Here is a 19,445-nt window from a genome sequence, read left to right on the forward strand (position 1 = left end):
GCACTCAGCATGCAACAACCCCCCCAACAAAATCTCTTCTCTCTTGTCCCGTGGCGTCGGATGTGTGGCAGGAGAATGTGGGGGGTCATACGCTACACAAACACACAAACACACGCAGTTAAGCCTCTCCGGTCCTACCGGCGTGCCACCTCTGGAAATGTCTTCCACTGCTTGGGAGGGGCGGGGGGGGTGTTGTCCAGAAGGCCGCTCGGTCCAGGCTCGGTATCCAGTCTTGACGTGGCACATTTGCACTTTCAGCTGCTGGGGATGTCTGTCCTCTCACTCAGGGTAGGCGTAAGGAAATAGGGGCGAGTAAAAAGAGAGGGAGAGAGAGAGCGAGGTAGGCTGGAAATGAGGTGGCCATATATGGGTTGATGGGACTCTTGGGGAATGGACGCTGGAGTAATATGCTGATTCTCCCCTCCCCCCCAGCTTCCCCCTTGCACACTTTCTAAACTCCCCATCCCTGCTGTCCAGGTCGGTCAGCCTGAGTTCTGTTGTTCTTCTCATGCTCACCTCCCTCTGTCTCTGTCTGTCCCTCTGTCTCTCTCTCTCACTCCCTCTCCCTCTCTCTCTTTCTCTCTACAAGTCTCTGCTCCCTCCTCTTCCTCTGTGTCTTGTCTGTACTTTCTATTTCTACCCCATCAGAACGAGCTCAGCTCCCTCTCTACCCTGACACCCCTCTCTCTCCGAGCTAAAGCGATTCCAGATGTTTCTGCACAAGCGCCAATCGCCTTCTGTCATTTTTTTTTCGGCCTCTGCAACAGGAAGTGGGCCCCTCTGAAAAAAAAGTTTGCATAAAAAAGAAAAAGAGGAAAGAGGGGAGAGAGTCGTAGGGTTCAGGGGAGCAATGGGAGAGACTTACGTCTGCTACCAACATCTAGGTCTGTCACTGTGGCTTCACACCCGCCTGTTCCCTGAACAAAAGGGATTTTGTCATGGACCTGGAACTTTGCCCTCAAATTGCCTATTGTTTCTATTTCACGGGAGGTCACATCTTTCTGTATTTTTGGTTATCCATTTTCTCCCATCTTCCCCTTCTTCGAGTGAAAGAGGAAACCGGGTGAGCTGGCAATGAGAGGAGAGAAGGAGAGAGAAGGACAAGAGGGGGATGGGCCTCCCTCTCGGAGAAATGTTGTATTAGAGCTGAATCTGAGTAATGACTTTCACATGTGCAACTAGCCTCCATACCTCATATTTTTTTTACTTCTTCACCTACACCCCACCACCCCTCAGTACTGTCTGGTTCGCCTCACTCTGTTCTCCTTCATTCATAACTCCCTGTGGCGATGACAGACTATGGACCCACGGCTTCTCTCTCTGAGTGGGCTTGTAAACATGAGTATTTCTGATATGCAGGGCAGTAGGCATGATAAGAGTAACAGTGGTGGTGTAGGTGTTAACTACAGCACCACCTCATCCAAATCTGTCTGCATCCTTTTATCTTATGCCATATATAAATATAGCTGAATATATTACAATGCTACATTGAGAAGCTATATTGTATGCATCAGTGAATCAGTGAGAGTGAAATGTGTCGGGCAGTATAGGATAGTGATGTTTTAAAACCAACTACTCACTATAATTTAACAGCAAAGTATAAAAGTATAGAAACAAAGCATAGTATAAAAAAGTTAGTATAACACTCTGGGCTGAAGCTTGCATGGCGAAGGTTGCCTGGGTGAATGTGTGTGTATATGTGTGTGTGTGTGTGCGTGTGTATGTTTGCATGTGTATGTTTGCATGTGTGTGTGTGTTTGTTAATTGTAGGGTTGTGGCTGAAACAAAGGGAGACAATGAAAGAGTGTTTAGAATCTGGAGCTGAAGCAAAGGCTGTATGATTGTACTGACGCATGTGGCTTTTGTTTATAGTTCTCTGTTATGCTATGTTCTGAGAGCAGTCTGTGTTTATGTATGTGTGTGTTGGTCTGTGTGTGTCTGTGTGTCTGCATATGTACTTGTGATCCTTTGTGTGTGTGTGTGTGTGTGTGTGCTTGTGAGTACGCATGTGTATTGTGTGTATGTACATGTGCTTGCCTGTTTGTGTGTATGCCTGCTTGTGTGTGTGGATTCATGCTCATGCGTGTGTGTATGCTTGTGGGTGCTCATGTGCATGTTATATGGTGTGTGTGCTTGTGTGCCTATGCGTGTGTGTGTGTGTGTGTGTGTGTGCGCGCGTAGACCGCAGCATACCAACAGCAGGCTCATTAAGCAGCTAATCAAAGCCAGAGTGCTTGGATCAGAGATGAGGCTGCTCTTGTTTGGAAAGAATTGCTATACTCACCACAAAAGAAGGAGAGAGAGAAAGAAGGGTTGAGGGGAGATGGGGAGAGAGGGAGAAAGAGAGAATATAAGAACCATTGGCCAGAAATGTGTCCGATGAAGTATGTCCAATGGCGCCCCCACACCCCCCTTCCTGTACTCTCTGTTCTGTGTATTTATATGTGTTCTCATGTGTGTATATTAGTGTCTGTGTGTGTTTGTGTGTGTACGCATATGTGTGTGTGCGCTGGAGTGTGCGCGTTTGCATATGTGAGTGTGTCTGAGCGGTTTTGTCCTTGTGTGACAGCCATCAAAAACCCCAGGAAACCTCCTCAAACATAAGACCCGACTGTGCAGAAATTCCTGGAGATGCAAGAGATAGAACAATTTTTAATAAATAAATCTCACAGTGCTGGCTTCAGCACCGGAGATAATAGCAAGGAGCCTCCGAATGAAAAAGATGGTTTGTGCAACACTGAAGTTCGGTTCAGTGTGTGCGCTACTAAGTTACGACCATCCGTCTTTATAGTGCTGTCATTTTTATCAAGTCATAGTAGGCGTTGTCCTTCCCCCTGTCCCTGTGTTCTCGCTTATTGCCCCGACCCCGCACACTTAAGGTCCCACAATTCATATCTCTCTCTCTCTCTTTCTCTCTCTCTCTCTCTCTGCTTAAAGCCACCCACACAGGATCAGAAAGGTCCATGTAGTTGAGGTGGTGCAACCGTGAGAAGGGACCCGTGTCAGAACAACAGAGTGATTAAAGACAAATGTTTAACAGATGGGCCTTGGCCAGCCCCAGATTCTCACCCGCTTTTAAGTTAGCCTTGCTGAGACTATGGAATGGGACAAAAATGTATTATGTATTTTTTTTGGGGGGGGGGGAATTATGTCTAAATTTGTGTGTAGCTGTGAGCATTTCTTTGTGTGTGCATTTGACTTTATCCTTTCTGCGCCTGGTTGCACTTTGTTCATTCGTCGACATTTCAGCAATGCAGCCTGTAGTGCTTGTTATAACTGACATGTGAATGCAGTTCTTGGAAGCCTCTCTCCCTATTTAAATGAATTGCTGGAATGTGTATAAAGACTACAGGTCCCTGTAGCTGGCCCGTAACTCTCAGGAGGACAGCTGGAAAGATTATTTTGCTGTGAGCTAAGGTGGGGTCAGCAATAGCACTCTCCCTCACCCCCACCCGGCCTAGCCACCGAATTACAACCAAGCTTGAACTTAGCTATGGGAAACTGCACCTGCCCTCACCTTAACAGTCTCCCCTATGAACACTGAGGCTACATTAACCTCGGAAACTAAGGCTGGAACCCCTTTCCTTTTCACCCTCGCAGAGAGAGTGAGACAGGAGGGAGGGAGAGTCCCCCACCCCTTTCATGCAGCTCTGTCGTTGGCTCCTCAGCAACACATTCTTAGCTTATGATGTCACTATGAATGCGTGCCTGTGTGTGAGTGTTTCTTGTGTGTGTTTGCCAGTGAGTGTGTGCGTGTGTGTTAGGGTTACTATGTGTGTGCCTCTGCTCGTCTGTTTCTAATCAGCAGTTCAGTTGGACCCTCATCCCTTACCCCCTCAACATCCCTCTACTCCTTCCCCCTCCTCACCTTCGTTGTGCCCGAACTGCTCTCTGGCTCTTCAAGCACGGACGCTCCCTAGTAATTGCATTGTGCTGAGGTCTATCACATAGCACAACAGCTCTGATTTAACAATGGGTACACATGCTGCTTGCAACCACGCCTGGAACCGGGTTTCATGGAGAAGCCCCTAGTACTGCCATGACTTCTAACACTCTAATAGTCATTTTTCCCCTGTAGTTGTAATCAAGGCTAGCGTGTGATTGTTTGTTCCGGTCACCTGGATGGTTGGAGCCGAGAGCCTGCAGGACTGCTCAGTTGAGCCAACTGGTGCTGGACAGATCATTGCTAGGTCGACGATCATTCTCATTGCTTTCAAAAACATATTAGCGAAGACACTCATGCACCTTATGGACAAACAAATGAAATTCTACTTTCGCTCCCAAGTGATGGATTGCTCACAATTTTTGATCTGCTCTTAGACACTCTATAGATATGCTCTGTTTGACACACACACATCAGTTATATTTGGTACTATGCTACATTCAGATTAAACAAGTGGGCGACTTCATGTACGAGATAGTGTGTGTGTGTGTGTGTATGTTTGCCGACACATACCTTTTATATCTATGTTTCATATCGAACAGCCACCGCGGAAATGGCGCCTTTCTTACTCATCTTACTGTTTTTCAAATGGCCATTTCTCGTCTCGGCACACCCCTTCCCCCCTGACTTCACTGATCCTGCATTGCATTGTACACCTCCTGTCATTGATGGCTTCTAGGAGTCCACAGCTCAACCTGGCGGTGGCTCAGCCCAGGGACCACATGTTGGGTTAGCATCCAAGCACAAATCCACTGGTTTAGACTCACCCGGGCCACATTCTAGCCCACCCCCCACCCATTGACATACACACACACACACACACACACACACACACACACACACACACACACACACACACACACACACACACACACACACACACACACACACACACAGTACAGGACATGCATGCACGTACACACACACATACAAATCCTAAACTCACACATACGCACACCCGTAACCAAACCTTGGGCTACAGAGGCATAGGGGGGAACGAGTGTGTTATTTGAGCTGGGTGGGGGTCTGCTGGAAAATGTGTTTCTCATATTCCCTTTCCCATCAGCCACAGCAGACAGGCCAGTGTTCGTTCCAACTTCACTAGTCAGGAGCCAGAGACAACAGGCTGAGCCCACTCCCTCAACCCCCTTCAGTGCTTTGTACCATGCATTTGTTTTATTGCACGTTCCCCATTTTCCCTCATGCAACATCTCTTTTCCCCTGCCTTTCTTTTTTCTCTCTGCTCACTTTCCTCCATTGTCGGGTTGCACCCCGACTCTTGGCCAGGGTCCCCCACTCTCTCCACCGTATTTCCTCTGCGCTCTCCAACAGCTTCTTTAGGGCCTTTCCCGCTTTCTACTTTCTCTCGTCCATTTCCCTCACATTTTTCCTCTATCCAATCTATCCCTGCCTCTTATCCCTCATCTATCATACACACTGCCTGGGTGTAACGATCTCAACAATCATACCATTATGCCCCTTGTACATCTAATCGTGCATAGTGCGCACAGTTCGATTCAATTGTTACAGCTAATACAATTAAATACAATACACAATAGCTAATTTTGACCAGAATACATTTTTGAATGGTATAGCATTTACATCTGGTTCCCATTTAAGTAAACAATGAAAACCAAAATGTCAAAAACCATACTCCCCCCCCCCCACCGATTTTTTTCTCCTTCCTCCCTGACTTTTAGAACATTTGCATAAATAATAGGGTTGGAAAATACCCACATATTTAGATGTTAAAGCATGCTTTTATATGTAGCATAATAACATCAAGTATATTTATTCATTGGCCTAAACTTGACGGCAAGTTTCAATTTAGTGAAAAAAAAATATTACACATACAAAACTGCTCTGCACATTCAACTATTTCAGGATGCAGGATCCAGTTTCCTGTTATTTCAGATTATGCTTTTCTATCGATAACTACATTTCCCATATACACCAACAATCATTCAGGCATGAGAGATGTCAATGAGGTGCACAATACGTAAACCTGCTGTATAGTAGTGTGCCAAGCTATCCCTCCATCAGAAAACTTCATGTCTGCGTTTGGACCTGTGTTGTACATAAAAATCATTGTCCAGAAAGGTTGGACCCTGGCTTTCTGCCTCCGGAAATCTCTAATTTGCCTGAGCTCTGTAAACAAAAATGCGTAAAATTACTCAATCTGCTATGACAAAAGTGAATATATACAATTGGATACATTTCCCAGGGGAAAAGGAGTAGTTTATTTTAAGAGCAACCATTCAGCAAAATACTTAAGTATATACGTTTTATTAATATGCATCATTTCTAAGTCAGATTCGGTTGGGAATTACATGGTAAACATGTATGGCAGTCTTTACTCTTTGAATTCCAGAGAAACTTGGTGTAGCAGAAACTGTAGAAAACGTATATATCGTGTCTATCCCCTAGGAATGTAGTCACACAGAGGTATTGATATATATTGTTCCAGCTCACATTGCTTGGAGAAGCAATGTGTAATTAATTTAGAATAACAAAATTATTCACAGCACAGGAAAATGAAAAGTCTTAACCTGTCCTCGCTTTTGGCCCTATTCTATAACAAGTCACACTGGACTACGAATACACCAGCAGAAGTTAAGTTAGGACATCTAGTGGCTTTTTCCGCTACTACACTGTGCAACTGGATCACAGACAGCAGTCACAAATGTCATGTTCATCTATGCTCAATAAAAAAAAATTTGGAAATACTTCTAAAACATAAAATAACAGTTAAATATTAACCATATTTTCAGTGGAATTCAAGCCCCTTTTCTTTCCCACTCATTAAATAGTAAGGTCTATGTTAAAATAGAAACAAGTATAAATAAAACAACTATGAGATTTATCACATAGTATAAAGAAGTAGCTTTTGTAATTTTAGGCAGAAAAGCACATCAATCACACACAAACAATTTAAAACCGTAGCAGCATTCCCTCAAGTTTTACCTATTATCTTTGGTGTTGACATGAGAGCAACAGAGGCTGCCGGTCCCTCTGCATAATGCCTTATCATCATGTTGGGCGCTCACCCTATACACCTCAGTATGGGACTTTACAGAGCTCCTCGTGGATCTCAGCCTCATCCCACGGTCCCTGGATGTTGTCTTTGTGTCTCTGCAGCTTGACCAGCAGTAAAGGACAGAGCAGGATGACACTCACAAGGGCAAGGGCCAGGAGTACAGCCCCCCCCAGCCACTGGGACGCCAGGCCCCCCACCCCTCCAAGACACACCCCGACGCACAGCCATGCGGACAGCCCGATGGCATGGTCCCTGATGCTCTGCAACAGGCAGGGCCACAGGGCAAACATCAACAGGGCACAGCTGAGCATGGCGAAGGTGTGCAGGGCCCCCGGGAGCCGCGACGCCAAACACACAGAGGCAAACAGCGCCGCATTAAGGGATAGGCTGCCAGTGGGTGAGGGGTAGGCGTACGGGAACGACACCAGGTGGGCCAGAAGCATCAATGCAGACATGGCGTACACCGTGTCAGTGCTCACAGACTCCGTCAGCGTCTTCAGAACTGGCGAAAAGCCAAAGGTGAAAGAAAGGAAAATGGCAGCACTCTGCAGGTCTGCCAGGTGCGTGCGGGGCTCGCGGTCTGTGCCCAGCTGCGGCCTCAGTGCGTTGTGTAATCCGTAGCCCAGTACGCCAACGAACAGACTGGTCCACAGAAGAGCTTCTGGGGAAAGCAGACCCTAGAACAAAACCGGTCAGGTACTCAGGGTCAATCACAAGTGGCAGAAGAAAATAAAGAGCAGTAAACATCAAAGTCTCTAACGAAGGCGGCGCTTAGTTGATTAAGCCCAGCTAGAACTAACGCCAACTTCCACTTGAGTCATTCCATCAACCCAGTTCAGCCTCGCCTTGGTCAGGTTAGTTCAAACCAGGCTAACGTTATCGTGGATTACGCGCACTCACGAGATATGTAACCCGCCCAGAACCGTGAATGTCGAATCATGGATCAAATGTCCGAACAGGACCGGGCGGCATCTTTACCAGCAGCGAACAGAAGCTGCCGGTGGAGGTCTAGGAGGAATACAAGCATATACTAACTCAAAAAGGGAACACCATAACCATTAATAAAAACTGCAATAGAATCGCAGATCTTTTGAATGCAGTAGTATTAAGCGTAACATATTTTAATTGAATATTGACAATAGTTTTGAAGTCAGGGTGATAGTCTCGAGGTAATTTGTTGGACTTGCACCCGGTCGTCCGGGGTTCAATCCCCACGCTATTAATAATTTAGAAAGGATTACTGGAGAAATAAAATAACTTTTCATGCCATTTATTTTCCATTTCTTTGAATATTGTAAATTTAATAACCATAGTATTTATCTAAACAGAGGTGTTCTCGGCTGCCTGCCGAGAAACTCACCTGAATAGAATTTATGTGGCTGACAATTTACCATGCAGCAGTGTCTTTGTCATTGTGACAAAGGCTTCACTAACAGCAACATTAATATTTACATTAAGTTATATTTTGGTTGGTGGAAAATTGTAAAACATATTTATTATATAAAAGTCAATTGCTAGGCCTTCTTACTCTGACATAAAGGGAATTACAAAATTAAGCCAACATCAAGAATTCTATGACGTACTTGGGAAGCGAACTCAGGTCGCCCGTACCACAGGGCAAATGCTAGTCCACTTACCCAGATTTAATTAAAAAGGTGTTGAGAAAATATCCAACATAACATTGATAGCAATTCATTTAATTATTTTATTTGCATCATTCAATCTTAGACCCTTAGTAAAAATATACGCTGTTTGTACTTCATATATGTAAATTTATGACAAAATCGTGAGGACTAGGCTTGGGGGAACCTTGTTTCCAACAGATGGACTTCTCTCAAACACCGATCAAGTAAGCCCGTCAGTTAGCCTGGTACCAACCAGGTTAGTTTGGTCAGATAAATTGCCATGGTTACTTAGCGGAGATTCCCATAAAAGGTCCCATGGCATGATAATCTCACTTTATGAGGTTTTCTAACATTAATACGAGTTCCCCCAGCCTGCCTATCGTCCACCAGTGGCATTAAATGGTGTAAAACGAGCACTAGATATCCTGCTCGCCTTTGAAAAAATGAAAAAATGTATGTCGTCATAAGGGGCCAAGTTACCTCCCCTTTTTCTGCCTAGCCCGCCCAGAGCTTTTGGGGGGAAAGGAACTTTGGCTTTGACTCCCTGAAGTACATGAACTGCGACATGGAGGAGAAAGGGATTGTTGCCCGCGGTTGTCTCCCTCCGGAGCCCCGCTGCCGTGAGGCACCAATGCCGCGAAGCACCACCGCCCGGCAGCGGGCAGCCGGCACCGGACTACTTGCGGAGTGATAAGAAAGACGTGAATCAGGCAAAAAATCCACTTTCCTTGACAGCGGTCAAGTTCGGTGTGCATAAAAGTACAGACGGAGTGGACCAATTGCGAACTACTGCAGCTGCTCTGTTAAAAAGTAGCCGCACCCACCCCAAACTAATCGGAATAATTGTATACATGTTGATTATAGGGGACTACACTTCTATTCTGCATAGAATTATATTCCAATCAGAGAATTGTATTCCGATTGAGGCGTATACATGATCCAATTTCTATTTCGATTGAGCAGTTCTTCCGCTTCTATTTGGATCAGATGTGTCCATGTAAATGCGTCTAGTGATCATACCAAAGATCCTTTATCCTTCTCAATAGGCACTCTGATCATACTGTAGGCTACTGTAGTTAAACACAAAACACATTCCCACGTGTTGACTGCTAGAGTGAAAAGAAGAGCAACATTATGGATTGTACATATTTATAATTCGAAATTCGTCCCAGCCTTTATACCACCGATACTCTAGGGTCTATAGCATATAACCGCATTGTCTGATTAGAGTTTAATTTATTTTTCACAATTTACCAGCTCTCGTTTTGAAGAATAATCACCACGCCATTCGTGTCAATGGGAATCTCGACGGTCTATACTTTCAACATAAAGTGTAAATATTTATAATTCGAAATTCGGCCCAGCCTTTATACCACAGATACTATAGGGTCTATAGCATATAACTGTGTTTTTTGATTACAGTTTAATGTAACAGTAAGCTGACAAAATCGCTAATTAACACCGCAACTGCAAATTAACCACACAGAGATAACAATGGCAACCGGTCAAACCAATTTTCCTTTTGCCCTCATTCTGCCCGCGCATCCACCATGTATATAAACAAATAATCCCCCTATACGTTAACTTTGTATGGAGTCGCGCCGCCCCGTCGCTTTTGGTGTGAACACGCTTTCAAATCTTGGTTAGTGTCAGATCACGCGAGCGCAAACTTGATTTTTATTTTTTTCGCAGATACGTCGTCACGCCGGAAATCCGGCGGGGAGCCTGAAAGCTATCAGGCATGTATATGATATTATTTAGATATAGAGCTCCAGGACTGTAACGCAAGTGTTGTAGGCCTATACTTCTTTGTTATTTGGATAACTGTTCTGCTGTTGGTGTTATGGCGCATAACACGTCGGACTCTCGTCTCTGGTATTTCCACAACAACACTCGTAGTGGGGGTTATCTCAGCCATGGTTGAGAAGGAATTTGGGGAAAGGAACTTTGGCTTTGACTCCCTGAAGTACATGAACAACGACATAGAGGAGAAAGGGATTGTTGCCCTCGATGTCTCCCACTTGAGCCCCGCTTCCTTCTGCCGAGGGACCACCGCCTTGCCGCTGCCCGCTGCAGGAGGCGTTGGTGCCTAAGCGCTGAGAAGCGGGGCTCAAGCGGGAAACAATCGCAGGGAACAATCCCTTTCTCCTCCATGTCGTGGTATAGTCTGCTTCAGATTGATGTTGACGTGTTAGAACCAGAGAAATCAGAGAACCTGACGCAGTCGTTTGAGATTCATAATATCGTCCAAAAAATAAATTATATGATATAGATATCTATGTATAATATCATATTAATTAGATATAGAGCTCCAGGACTCCCGCCGGAGCACCCGGAGTGTTCTAGAATATTTACAGAACACGGCCAAATGCTGTGTGCGCCTCGCCATAGAGTGGCAAAGTCATGCCCCTTCCGGTAGAGCCCATGGGACCTATGGGATCGAAAAATATGAATGGGTTTCAATGGAGATAAAGTAATTATTTTCTGGTCCAAGTCTTTATATGCCCCGGATTACACATATGTTGTTTGTGGATTTAAATGATATATATATATTTTTTAAAGGCTGTAGACAAAAAACAATTAGAAAGACATGTCTTGTATGTGACGTCAAGCTCCCTGCGACTGGTGTGGACAAGACCGACAATCTCCCCATCGGCATAACTGAAACTCTCCACATGCCCCGACACAATGGTTTTCACCTCTTTCGATGCTTTTATCCTCCCCTTGGAAAAAAGCTGTGAAGTGGAGCAGAGAGATCGACATGAGTTCCAAGTGCGGGTGGTGACGTATATCATTCGCGTCAAGAGCAGCGAAGAGCTGTAGTTCACAAAGCCTAACATTATCAAACTTCTACGCGAAAATTTCTAGTTTTCTTTGCATGAAAAATTATCATTTAAATGCACAAACAACATATGTGTAATCCAGGGCATTTAAGACTGGGACCAGAAAATAATTACTTTCTCTCTATTGAAACCCATTCATATTTTTTGATCTCATAGGTCCCTTGGGCTCTACCGGAAGAGGCGTGACTTCGCCACTCTATAGTGATACATCCACTGTAAACAGAGCGCATGGTACCGTGGCCACAAGCTGCTCAGGGCCACACCCCCACCCTCCTCCTTGACCCGCCTCTCTCCTCCTCATTTGCATTAAAGCTACAGACACCGAAACGGCGCGTTTGGGGAAAGCTCAATGTGCGACTGGATCGTAGTGGCTGCAATTCCGCACCACGGCTGAATTTCGGGAACGTCTTCAAATTGTGTGTTAGGGGCCCACTAATATCTATATTAAAGCATCCATAAAGTAGCATGCCATGGGACCTTTAAAGTGAACTTAATGGAACGCAATTCTAACTGAAAGTAGCGAGGCTAAGCAAAATAAGCCCGTCTTTGCCTTTAGCTTGGTTGATGGAATACCCCTCAGGTCCCAGAACCAAATCTATATCGCACCAACAGTGGGAAGGTCCATTTCATACCTGTTCCATGTAGAGCCAGAGAGTGATGAAAATGGCCACACAGGACAACTGCTGGCCGACCAGAACGGCTTCCTTCACCACAGCCCAGTAGTGGTACTGCCGGATTCCCTCATTCCTTCGGAGCTCTTCCAGGAAGCGTTCATCCACATAGTTATCAGGGAACGGCTGGCGTTCCCACAGAACCTTCCGCCAGGGAACATTAGGACCCGGAGCAATGTCTGGCCCCATCACATTGACCAGGCTTCCAGCCAATCAGATGCTTGGCATTATCGGGGAAGACATGCAGACATATTATTCGAAGGCTCAAGTGGACGTACGAACAGAATAAGTGACCTAGGACGACACAAAGTAGAGTAAATCAGTTAAACCAACCACATAGGGCTGCATTTACTTTTAAGACTACGTATCTCGTAAAGCTCTCACATGGGGCTTTTCACTTTCCTATAACATGCCAACATAACATCTTACCTGTTCATATATTACCACACTAATGCAAAGCACCATGCGTTATGAATTGTAACCTTACGTAACACACAGGTTAAATACATAAGTATATTGCCTGTCAAGTGTCTATGAACTGACATTAGTTAGCGGGTGTCAACTACAGAGATACTATTTAATTTCTTCAGAGTATGTAGATGAACGTCGTCAAATGTGTATTTACCTGGTATATGTTCCGGTTTCTTGCCCGGCGCCTCGTCTCTTCACATCCCGGAAGAGACGCAAATAAAGAACGACGCGACGAATCCAAAGACAGCGCCCTCGTGACCATAGATATATATAGAACACTAGATACGCCACGCCCCTCTCAGCCGCGGCACACGGAGCCGCCATCTTGTGTGGGTCTTGAGTAGGTACTCTCAGACTGTCAGGCAGCCATAGATATGTGTTCACAGCTCTCATTTCTCAACAAAAAAAAAACAATGCCAGTTCATTGTGCTGCTTTCGGGTGTGTACACCGTCGTTCAGTACACACCAGACCAGAGGGAATCCCTTTACACAGGTGAGATACATTTCTTAAGTAAATGTTTTAGTCATCATTAGCTAGCTTACATTGTGGAGAACTACGGTGAAAGTGAATCGTTCGCGCTAGTAACACTGTATCGCTGGTTAAACGTCTGCTTACTTTATTATTTACACAATTCAATTTCCCCTGTAACTTAAGTTTGGTAACCTTTATGCCAATGCAACTATGTATGGTTTAGGGTTGTGAACGTTACAATGTGAAATGATTTGCTCCCCCTTAACCCTAGCTTGAGTTTAAATGTAAATTGGTTTTGGTAAATACCATCACCTAAATGGTAACTTCTCTTGCCTTTTTTCTTATTCCTTAAGGTTTTCCAAAGCTGGTGACCAGCGAAGAAAATGGGAAGTCGCTCTTTAAAGAGAGGGTTTTGCTGCCAGTGACGATACCATGCTCTGCAGTAAACATTTCAAGCCAGAGCATTTTGACCGGACTGATCAAACTGTCAGGATCAGACTTGTATACCTAGACTAGGTATACTATTTAGGCTTTCTTGTATGTCAGTGAAACTTATTGATTTATTATGTTATTCAATGTTATTTAAGTCAACTGCCAACACTGACCGGACCCCCTCGAATTCAAGGCGAGCCAAGGAGAGCCTTTCAATGTACATCCCTCAAGATGCCCCTGTTGAACCTGCAGCTCTGCCTCAGTCTCAGCTTGTTGTGAGTAGGGTTGAAAAAATATTTACGCCCCCAACATGCACTGTGCATTCCTCCATCACATGGGGGTGGGGGGGTGACATAAAATAATCAAAACTTGATAAAGCTCTACTTACAAATAAATCTGTTCAAATGTAAGGTTTTTTTAATTGTATTATTTTGCTTTGATGTCTGCCTATGATAAGATTGTTAACATTTCAGGGTTAAACATTTCCCAGTTGAATTCAACTCCAAAAGTATTATTTTAACATGTGTTGGGGTTATTTCATAGAGTAGTAATAAATACTTTCACATACAATGGGGAGTTTTCGAGCCAACAGAAATAACACTTGGAGTTAGATAAGACAGCAGGTGTTTTTTCCTCCCTTTTACTAGGACCACACCTATGCTCTGTCCAGTTTCCCTTTTGCTCTAAAGGAGGGGTACATTTAGGCAAGGGACAATGTAATCAGACTGCAGAGGTAAAAGAGGAATACAAGGAAGCGTGAACTGAGGGCAAAGAGTTTTTCGCAGCCTGTCTGTGATGTGTGCCGTGCCAGCCTAGTGACCGATGCTGTAGCTGTCCCATTTGACCAGAGCTACCATCTACTGGAACTTCGGAATAACGGTGGGCTGATGATTCCTTCAAAAAGAACTGTAAAGGTCAGTAAAAACATCCATCAGCTCATCTGTATTCACAGCTAGCATGCTGCCCAACAATGACCAATAGCCCAACCCAATCTCTCATACACAGTCACAGCTTTAACATTACCAATTCTCTTTTTGAAGGTGGTGAGAGCTGCGTAGAGGGCAATACGTCAACACTCTCCAGGGAAAGCCCCTGATGAGGTTGTTGTAGCCCACTTTGTCAGAGAGGAAATCGGGACAGAGGACGTCTTTGCACTGGGGAGCCATGTCCAAGAAAGCCAGTTTGGCATCGACAATCACCTGTCCCTCCTCCTGTCGCTGGTTGTGTTTGCTTTATGCGAATACGGCTGCATCATATCGCCAAATTAGCCTCGCTTACCTAGCAGAGTGGAAATTCCCGAAAAAAACTAGGAAAAACCATCCTGTTTCAAGGAGTTTGAAAACGACTGTGTGTGTGTGTATATATATGTATGTATGTATGTATGTGTGTGTATATATATATATATATATATAATTGTAAACATACTGTAACAAACTGTACATAAGGATTGTATAATCAATAAAAATAATATATGAAGTGTAAATATAGTACATCAAATTATAAAAATAGATATGGATTGTATAAATTATAAAATATATAGTATTTTAAGTTGTATATGTATGGTTTGTAAATATCAATTATAGTATCATAAATAAAGCAAATTGTATATATATATAAAAATATGAGGAACACAGGAAGTTAGTTTATTAAATATTTATTGTGCCTTTCTTTTTGTATTTTTCATGTTAAATTTGTATTTGATGTCTGAAATAAATTCAATCAATAGTTCCAGTTGTATCTCTGGAGGGTTGCTGGTTACAGTCCAGTGTGATGTGGTTTGACAGTTATAAGCCAAAAAGCTAAATGGATAAGAAGCTATATACTTAAAATATATATATACACTTGAAATAAAATGTTCATCTGAGTTCAGCAGAAATATTTCTGATAGATATAATCAGTGGCAAGTTAAATGTGTTAAGTGTTTTTTGTGTAACAGAGGAAAAAAAAAAAGTCCTACCACTTAGAATCAATAATGAAATATCAAGTATGATGTTTTTAGTGTCATCCACTGAGCCATCACGGCTCAAATTTGCTACATGTTTGTATGAATTTTCCATATTGTGCAATGCACTAGGCAGCGGGTTGACCCATTCAAGATGGCCGCCGCGGTGTGCCGTCAGCCGACCGGAGCTCAACATTGCCGTTACGTATCCAGTGATATATATATATATGCTCGTGACAGCTCCGTATGCCATACCTGTGACGTATTTCCTCTGATCGGCATTCTCGCAAAACATCCGGTAGGCAATTCAGAAAAGGTGGTCTTTTAATGTACATGTATTTCAATCAAATAGCCCAGAAATGTTTGTCGGCTGGCTACCATTCTTATAACAGGTAATACTTTTGTTTATTTATTTGGAAAATAACTGATGCGTTTGCTGAGTTTGTCAAACCAACTACTGCTTAAGTACAATAGCAAAATGTATGTTTACGCTAAAGGTAATTGAAAAACACTTGATGTAACGCTAAATCTCTAATTAAAAATGTAAGCATTTGAACATACCCTTAACAAAGGTTAACATATGGAGGATTTCAATTAGAAACCCTTAAAAATGTTACAATGCATTTCATTTAACTGAAGTTAAGGCAGGGATAAAGACACATTTCCTGATCCCTAGACAGCCCGTCAGGGGATCAGGTCACTGCAATGTCCACAGCAATGTCCTAACAAAAAGATTGTTCACAATACAATTGAATGCAGCGACATTTCTGTACAAGAATACTGTACATTAAAACCTTCTTCAGGAATTTCAAATACCACCAGAAGATGGAGACAGAGACCCTTTAGTTGACAAAGTAAAAAGGCAAACATCAATGCAGTCAAAAGATATAATAAAGTAACCGACATGATAAAATTGACATTTTGTTTGACGTTATAAACAAAATCGAATCAAAACCCATGAACAGATGGAAAGTTTCATAAACCCACACAGATCTAGAGCTCTGACAGTGCATCCTATTTATCACATTGCTGACCATTTCTCTATGTGTTTCCAATGACCTTGACTATACAGACCAGTAAATAAAGCCAACAAATAACTGCAGAGGTCTGTTCTAAATTTTGTTGGGACATTTCTAGCCTCTCTAATAGTGGCGATGACCCAACTGCTGGTCAGTAAAGCAGAAATAGACTTATGTGACTCAATATCTTCACAGGCAAGGTGTATGTAACCAGAAACTCATAGCGGCCACACAGCTGAAGAGAAGAGGGCGAGTGAAGCCAATTGCTGTCCAGGCAATGCAGCCTGGGAGCCATGCCATGGAGATAGCCCTTTTTCCCTACTCCACTCTCCCCCTGGGTGCTATGAACTACAGTTAGCAATGTGTCCCTATTACTTCAACACAGAGCCCTGTGGAGAGGGGCCATTTGTAAAGGTTGAAATAGCTATTCAAGGTGGCAAGAGACTGGTAAAAGAGGCACAGATTGGGGAAATTGCTGTTGAATGATAGTCGAAAGTGATATTATATCAACGAAAGTCTGATGGTAACAAGGTTTTAAAAACATGGCTATTAGAAAAAGGCAAAGGCATCTCAGTAACTTATATCACATGAAAGAAGGATATTCTCCAACATTCTATGGCTCCAGGCCTGTTTGGAAGACATACACCGTAATATACAAGTATAGAGCATTTCTATGCTCAGTTTGACCCCATTAAGTTTATGTAGTTTAGAAAGAGTATTCCTGGGATAAAGTTGGTGATACAGTAAGATCCTCGCACTGCTCACCTGACATCAGTTAGTCAACAGAACAAAATTACCTTTGGCATTTGAGTAAATATGTATACGTTTTAAGTTAACATATTATATCTCTTTGTATGATTCTGTGTTTAGATGGTGCCCTTTTAGAGTCATGTACAATGCAGCCACGTCAGGTGATCTATTTGTGTACTAGGTGTGTTTTGTTCCACCTCTTATTCTGCAGCTGGGGCAAGTGTTACGTCTGCATTCTCCTTTTGTCATCAAACAGGGAGCGGAGCAAGTACACCTGAACGCCAGACACCAGCACCATAACTAACATGTTAATGACAGACCAGACGTTCACCCGCTCAAAGTTGCTCTCCTGGATGTTGCGGTCGCGCGCCTCAAAGGCCCGCAGCACTGTTTGGATCTGTGCACTCTTTCCCAGTCGGGCCTTCACACTGTTGATTGTGTCCTGCAGGGGGAAGGAAATGAGGATATGGTCAGAGGCGCTTCCTCCAACACACAGGGGTTCTGGGTAAAAGGTGGATCCCATCTCCATTGCCCTCAACTTCCTGACTGTAAATGGAATCCAACTAGGATCTAGGCTACATTTATGAGAGATTAGATTTAGTCTTATGCAGAGGGATCAACAGCCTTTGTTGCTCACATGTCAACACCGAAGATTATTGGTAAAACTTTTAATTGTAATCAAACACTGCTACGGTTTTAATGCGATTGCTCAGACCATCAGTGAATCGTAGTTGGTCTTTAACTGGCACAATAATCAAGTTATTCAAATAATAAAATCTATTCTTGTTTTGGAACGTTCACACTGACCCGACTCTCAACTAGGTCATCTATTCAGCAGACTGCCAACACAACCCAGGCTGAATAAAAAACATAACTAGCAAGACACATTTAAAAAAACGACTGCACCTCATGAAATGAGAAACCTAGTCAGTTCTCCTTCTCAAAAGATAACATTAAATACTCACACTTGTTGCAGAGAAATATTTTGCAAACAAATTATTATGATTTGTTCAATATTTCTGTACAACACAGAGGTTATTGAAGTCAGGACAACTTCTTACCATAATGTCTTCCAGTTTCATGTCCAGCATATCTGTTCCATGAACATACTCCTTCCAGTCATCGTCGTCTTCTAAATCTTGATCCATATTGTCCAGGATCAGCTCAAAGAAGATAACCTTCTCCGATATGGAACTGAATGTGTTGTCAAAGCAGAATGCGTAATCTCCATCCTCTGTTTCAACTCTGGAGGAATAACAAACAGGTCGTTGGCATACGCGATGACGATGCCGGCGGTGATGGTGTTGAAGGCTTCTGATTATAGTCGCATAAAACTCACGTGTGCACGCCATCTGATTTGCGATAGTCACTGAAAATCACATGACCAGTGGGAGAAGCGATGTGGAAGTCAACATCCAGGCCTGCGCCATCTAACACCTACAGATAGAGGCAAAACACACAGACAGACACTTTTGAATAGCACTACACGATATACAAGATGTTAAATACAAAACTCAAGAGTAGACCCTAACCCAAAATCCCAATGACATACATAACAATGTTGAAGAAGAGGGAGTTACAATGCCTGAACGAAACTATTTGTCGAAAAGCAACACATTTAAGGGTAAATTTCCGACCAGAAATTCCATTGACATCATGAATAATCAAACAAGCTGTCATGCAAACAAAGTATTGGTGAAGTTCGTATAACCAACTATTTTCTGACATGGCACCTGACCACGGTAACATCAATTTTTAAAAATAAAAAAAATCTTATTTAAAACAAACTAATTTGTCCGAAGAACATTGGGCTGATAATACCAGTTATTGCGAATTTACTTTACTGATAATTCCATGTTAACAAAATTGTGCTGCGTTTGTGTTGTTAAATACCATCAGAAAATATTAATGTCGGTATTTAAACTTGGAAGCTACCTGGTATTCAATTTCCAACGATGCATCTTTCTTCATGGTCTGGTAGAAGCATTCCTTCCGACCGGCGGGTAGAGTAAACGTGAAGTCGCTGTCAAAAGACTGCGAGAATGCGGCCAAAGCAATAAACCTTGTAGAGAAAGCAAAAAACACTAGCGATAAATCCAGAAACATCCTAATAACCCCAATAGTAAATCGACAATAAACAATTTGACAGCCGAAGCGATGGATGAACCCCTTTTAAAGTCCCTGTACTTGCACTCTAAAACTTGTTGGACAGCTCATACGTTCACGAGGACAGGACTGAT

General features: G+C 43.2%; 2 protein-coding genes and 1 long non-coding RNA gene across 6 annotated transcripts; 1 reads left to right on the forward strand and 2 right to left on the reverse strand.

Annotated features, from left to right (window-relative positions):
- Positions 1-6,186: 6,186 nt before the first annotated feature.
- pigc (phosphatidylinositol glycan anchor biosynthesis, class C) lies at positions 6,187-12,796 on the reverse strand. 4 transcript variants are annotated; one of them, XM_079739595.1, is made up of 4 exons: positions 12,745-12,796; positions 12,081-12,339; positions 11,305-11,340; positions 6,187-7,657 (listed from the first exon to the last, which is right to left on the reverse strand). In XM_079739595.1, the coding sequence occupies exons 2-4, from the start codon at positions 12,306-12,308 to the stop codon at positions 7,001-7,003; spliced, it is 921 nt and encodes a 306-aa protein (XP_079595721.1). In that variant the 5' UTR covers positions 12,309-12,339; positions 12,745-12,796; the 3' UTR covers positions 6,187-7,000. The 4 variants fall into 4 exon arrangements, with proteins under 4 accessions (XP_079595721.1, XP_079595722.1, XP_079595724.1 ...); XM_079739596.1 differs by having other exon boundaries at positions 12,081-12,413; positions 12,745-12,795; XM_079739598.1 differs by lacking the exon at positions 11,305-11,340.
- A 124-nt stretch (positions 12,797-12,920) lies between these two features.
- LOC307078105 lies at positions 12,921-15,151 on the forward strand. The gene is made up of 3 exons (XR_013811969.1): positions 12,921-13,083; positions 13,416-14,408; positions 14,535-15,151. It is a non-coding gene; the product is annotated as an uncharacterized lncRNA (long non-coding RNA).
- A 681-nt stretch (positions 15,152-15,832) lies between these two features.
- On the reverse strand, positions 15,833-19,425 carry tmed5 (transmembrane p24 trafficking protein 5). Its single transcript, XM_079739390.1, has 4 exons — positions 19,141-19,425; positions 18,545-18,642; positions 18,267-18,450; positions 15,833-17,647 (listed from the first exon to the last, which is right to left on the reverse strand). The coding sequence occupies exons 1-4, from the start codon at positions 19,309-19,311 to the stop codon at positions 17,429-17,431; spliced, it is 672 nt and encodes a 223-aa protein (XP_079595516.1). The 5' UTR covers positions 19,312-19,425; the 3' UTR covers positions 15,833-17,428.
- Positions 19,426-19,445: the final 20 nt, after the last annotated feature.

Source organism: Pollachius pollachius (genome assembly GCF_949987615.1).
Source record: "Pollachius pollachius genome assembly, chromosome: 7".
Taxonomy (NCBI): domain Eukaryota; kingdom Metazoa; phylum Chordata; class Actinopteri; order Gadiformes; family Gadidae; genus Pollachius; species Pollachius pollachius.

Coding starts and splice junctions, on each gene's coding strand:
- pigc (XM_079739595.1), bottom strand. CDS start 12,308: ATGGGGCCAGACATTGCTCCGGGTCCTAATGTTCCCTGGCGGAAGGTT. Junction 11,341..12,080: donor TCTGGCTCTACATGGAACAG/GTATGAAATGGA, acceptor TCCACTTCACAG/CTTTTTTCCAAGGGGAGGAT. Junction 7,658..11,304: donor GGATAAAAGCATCGAAAGAG/GTGAAAACCATT, acceptor GTTTTGTTCTAG/GGTCTGCTTTCCCCAGAAGC.
- tmed5 (XM_079739390.1), bottom strand. CDS start 19,311: ATGTTTCTGGATTTATCGCTAGTGTTTTTTGCTTTCTCTACAAGGTTT. Junction 18,643..19,140: donor CGTTGGAAATTGAATACCAG/GTAGCTTCCAAG, acceptor CTCTATCTGTAG/GTGTTAGATGGCGCAGGCCT. Junction 18,451..18,544: donor AAATCAGATGGCGTGCACAC/GTGAGTTTTATG, acceptor TTATTCCTCCAG/AGTTGAAACAGAGGATGGAG.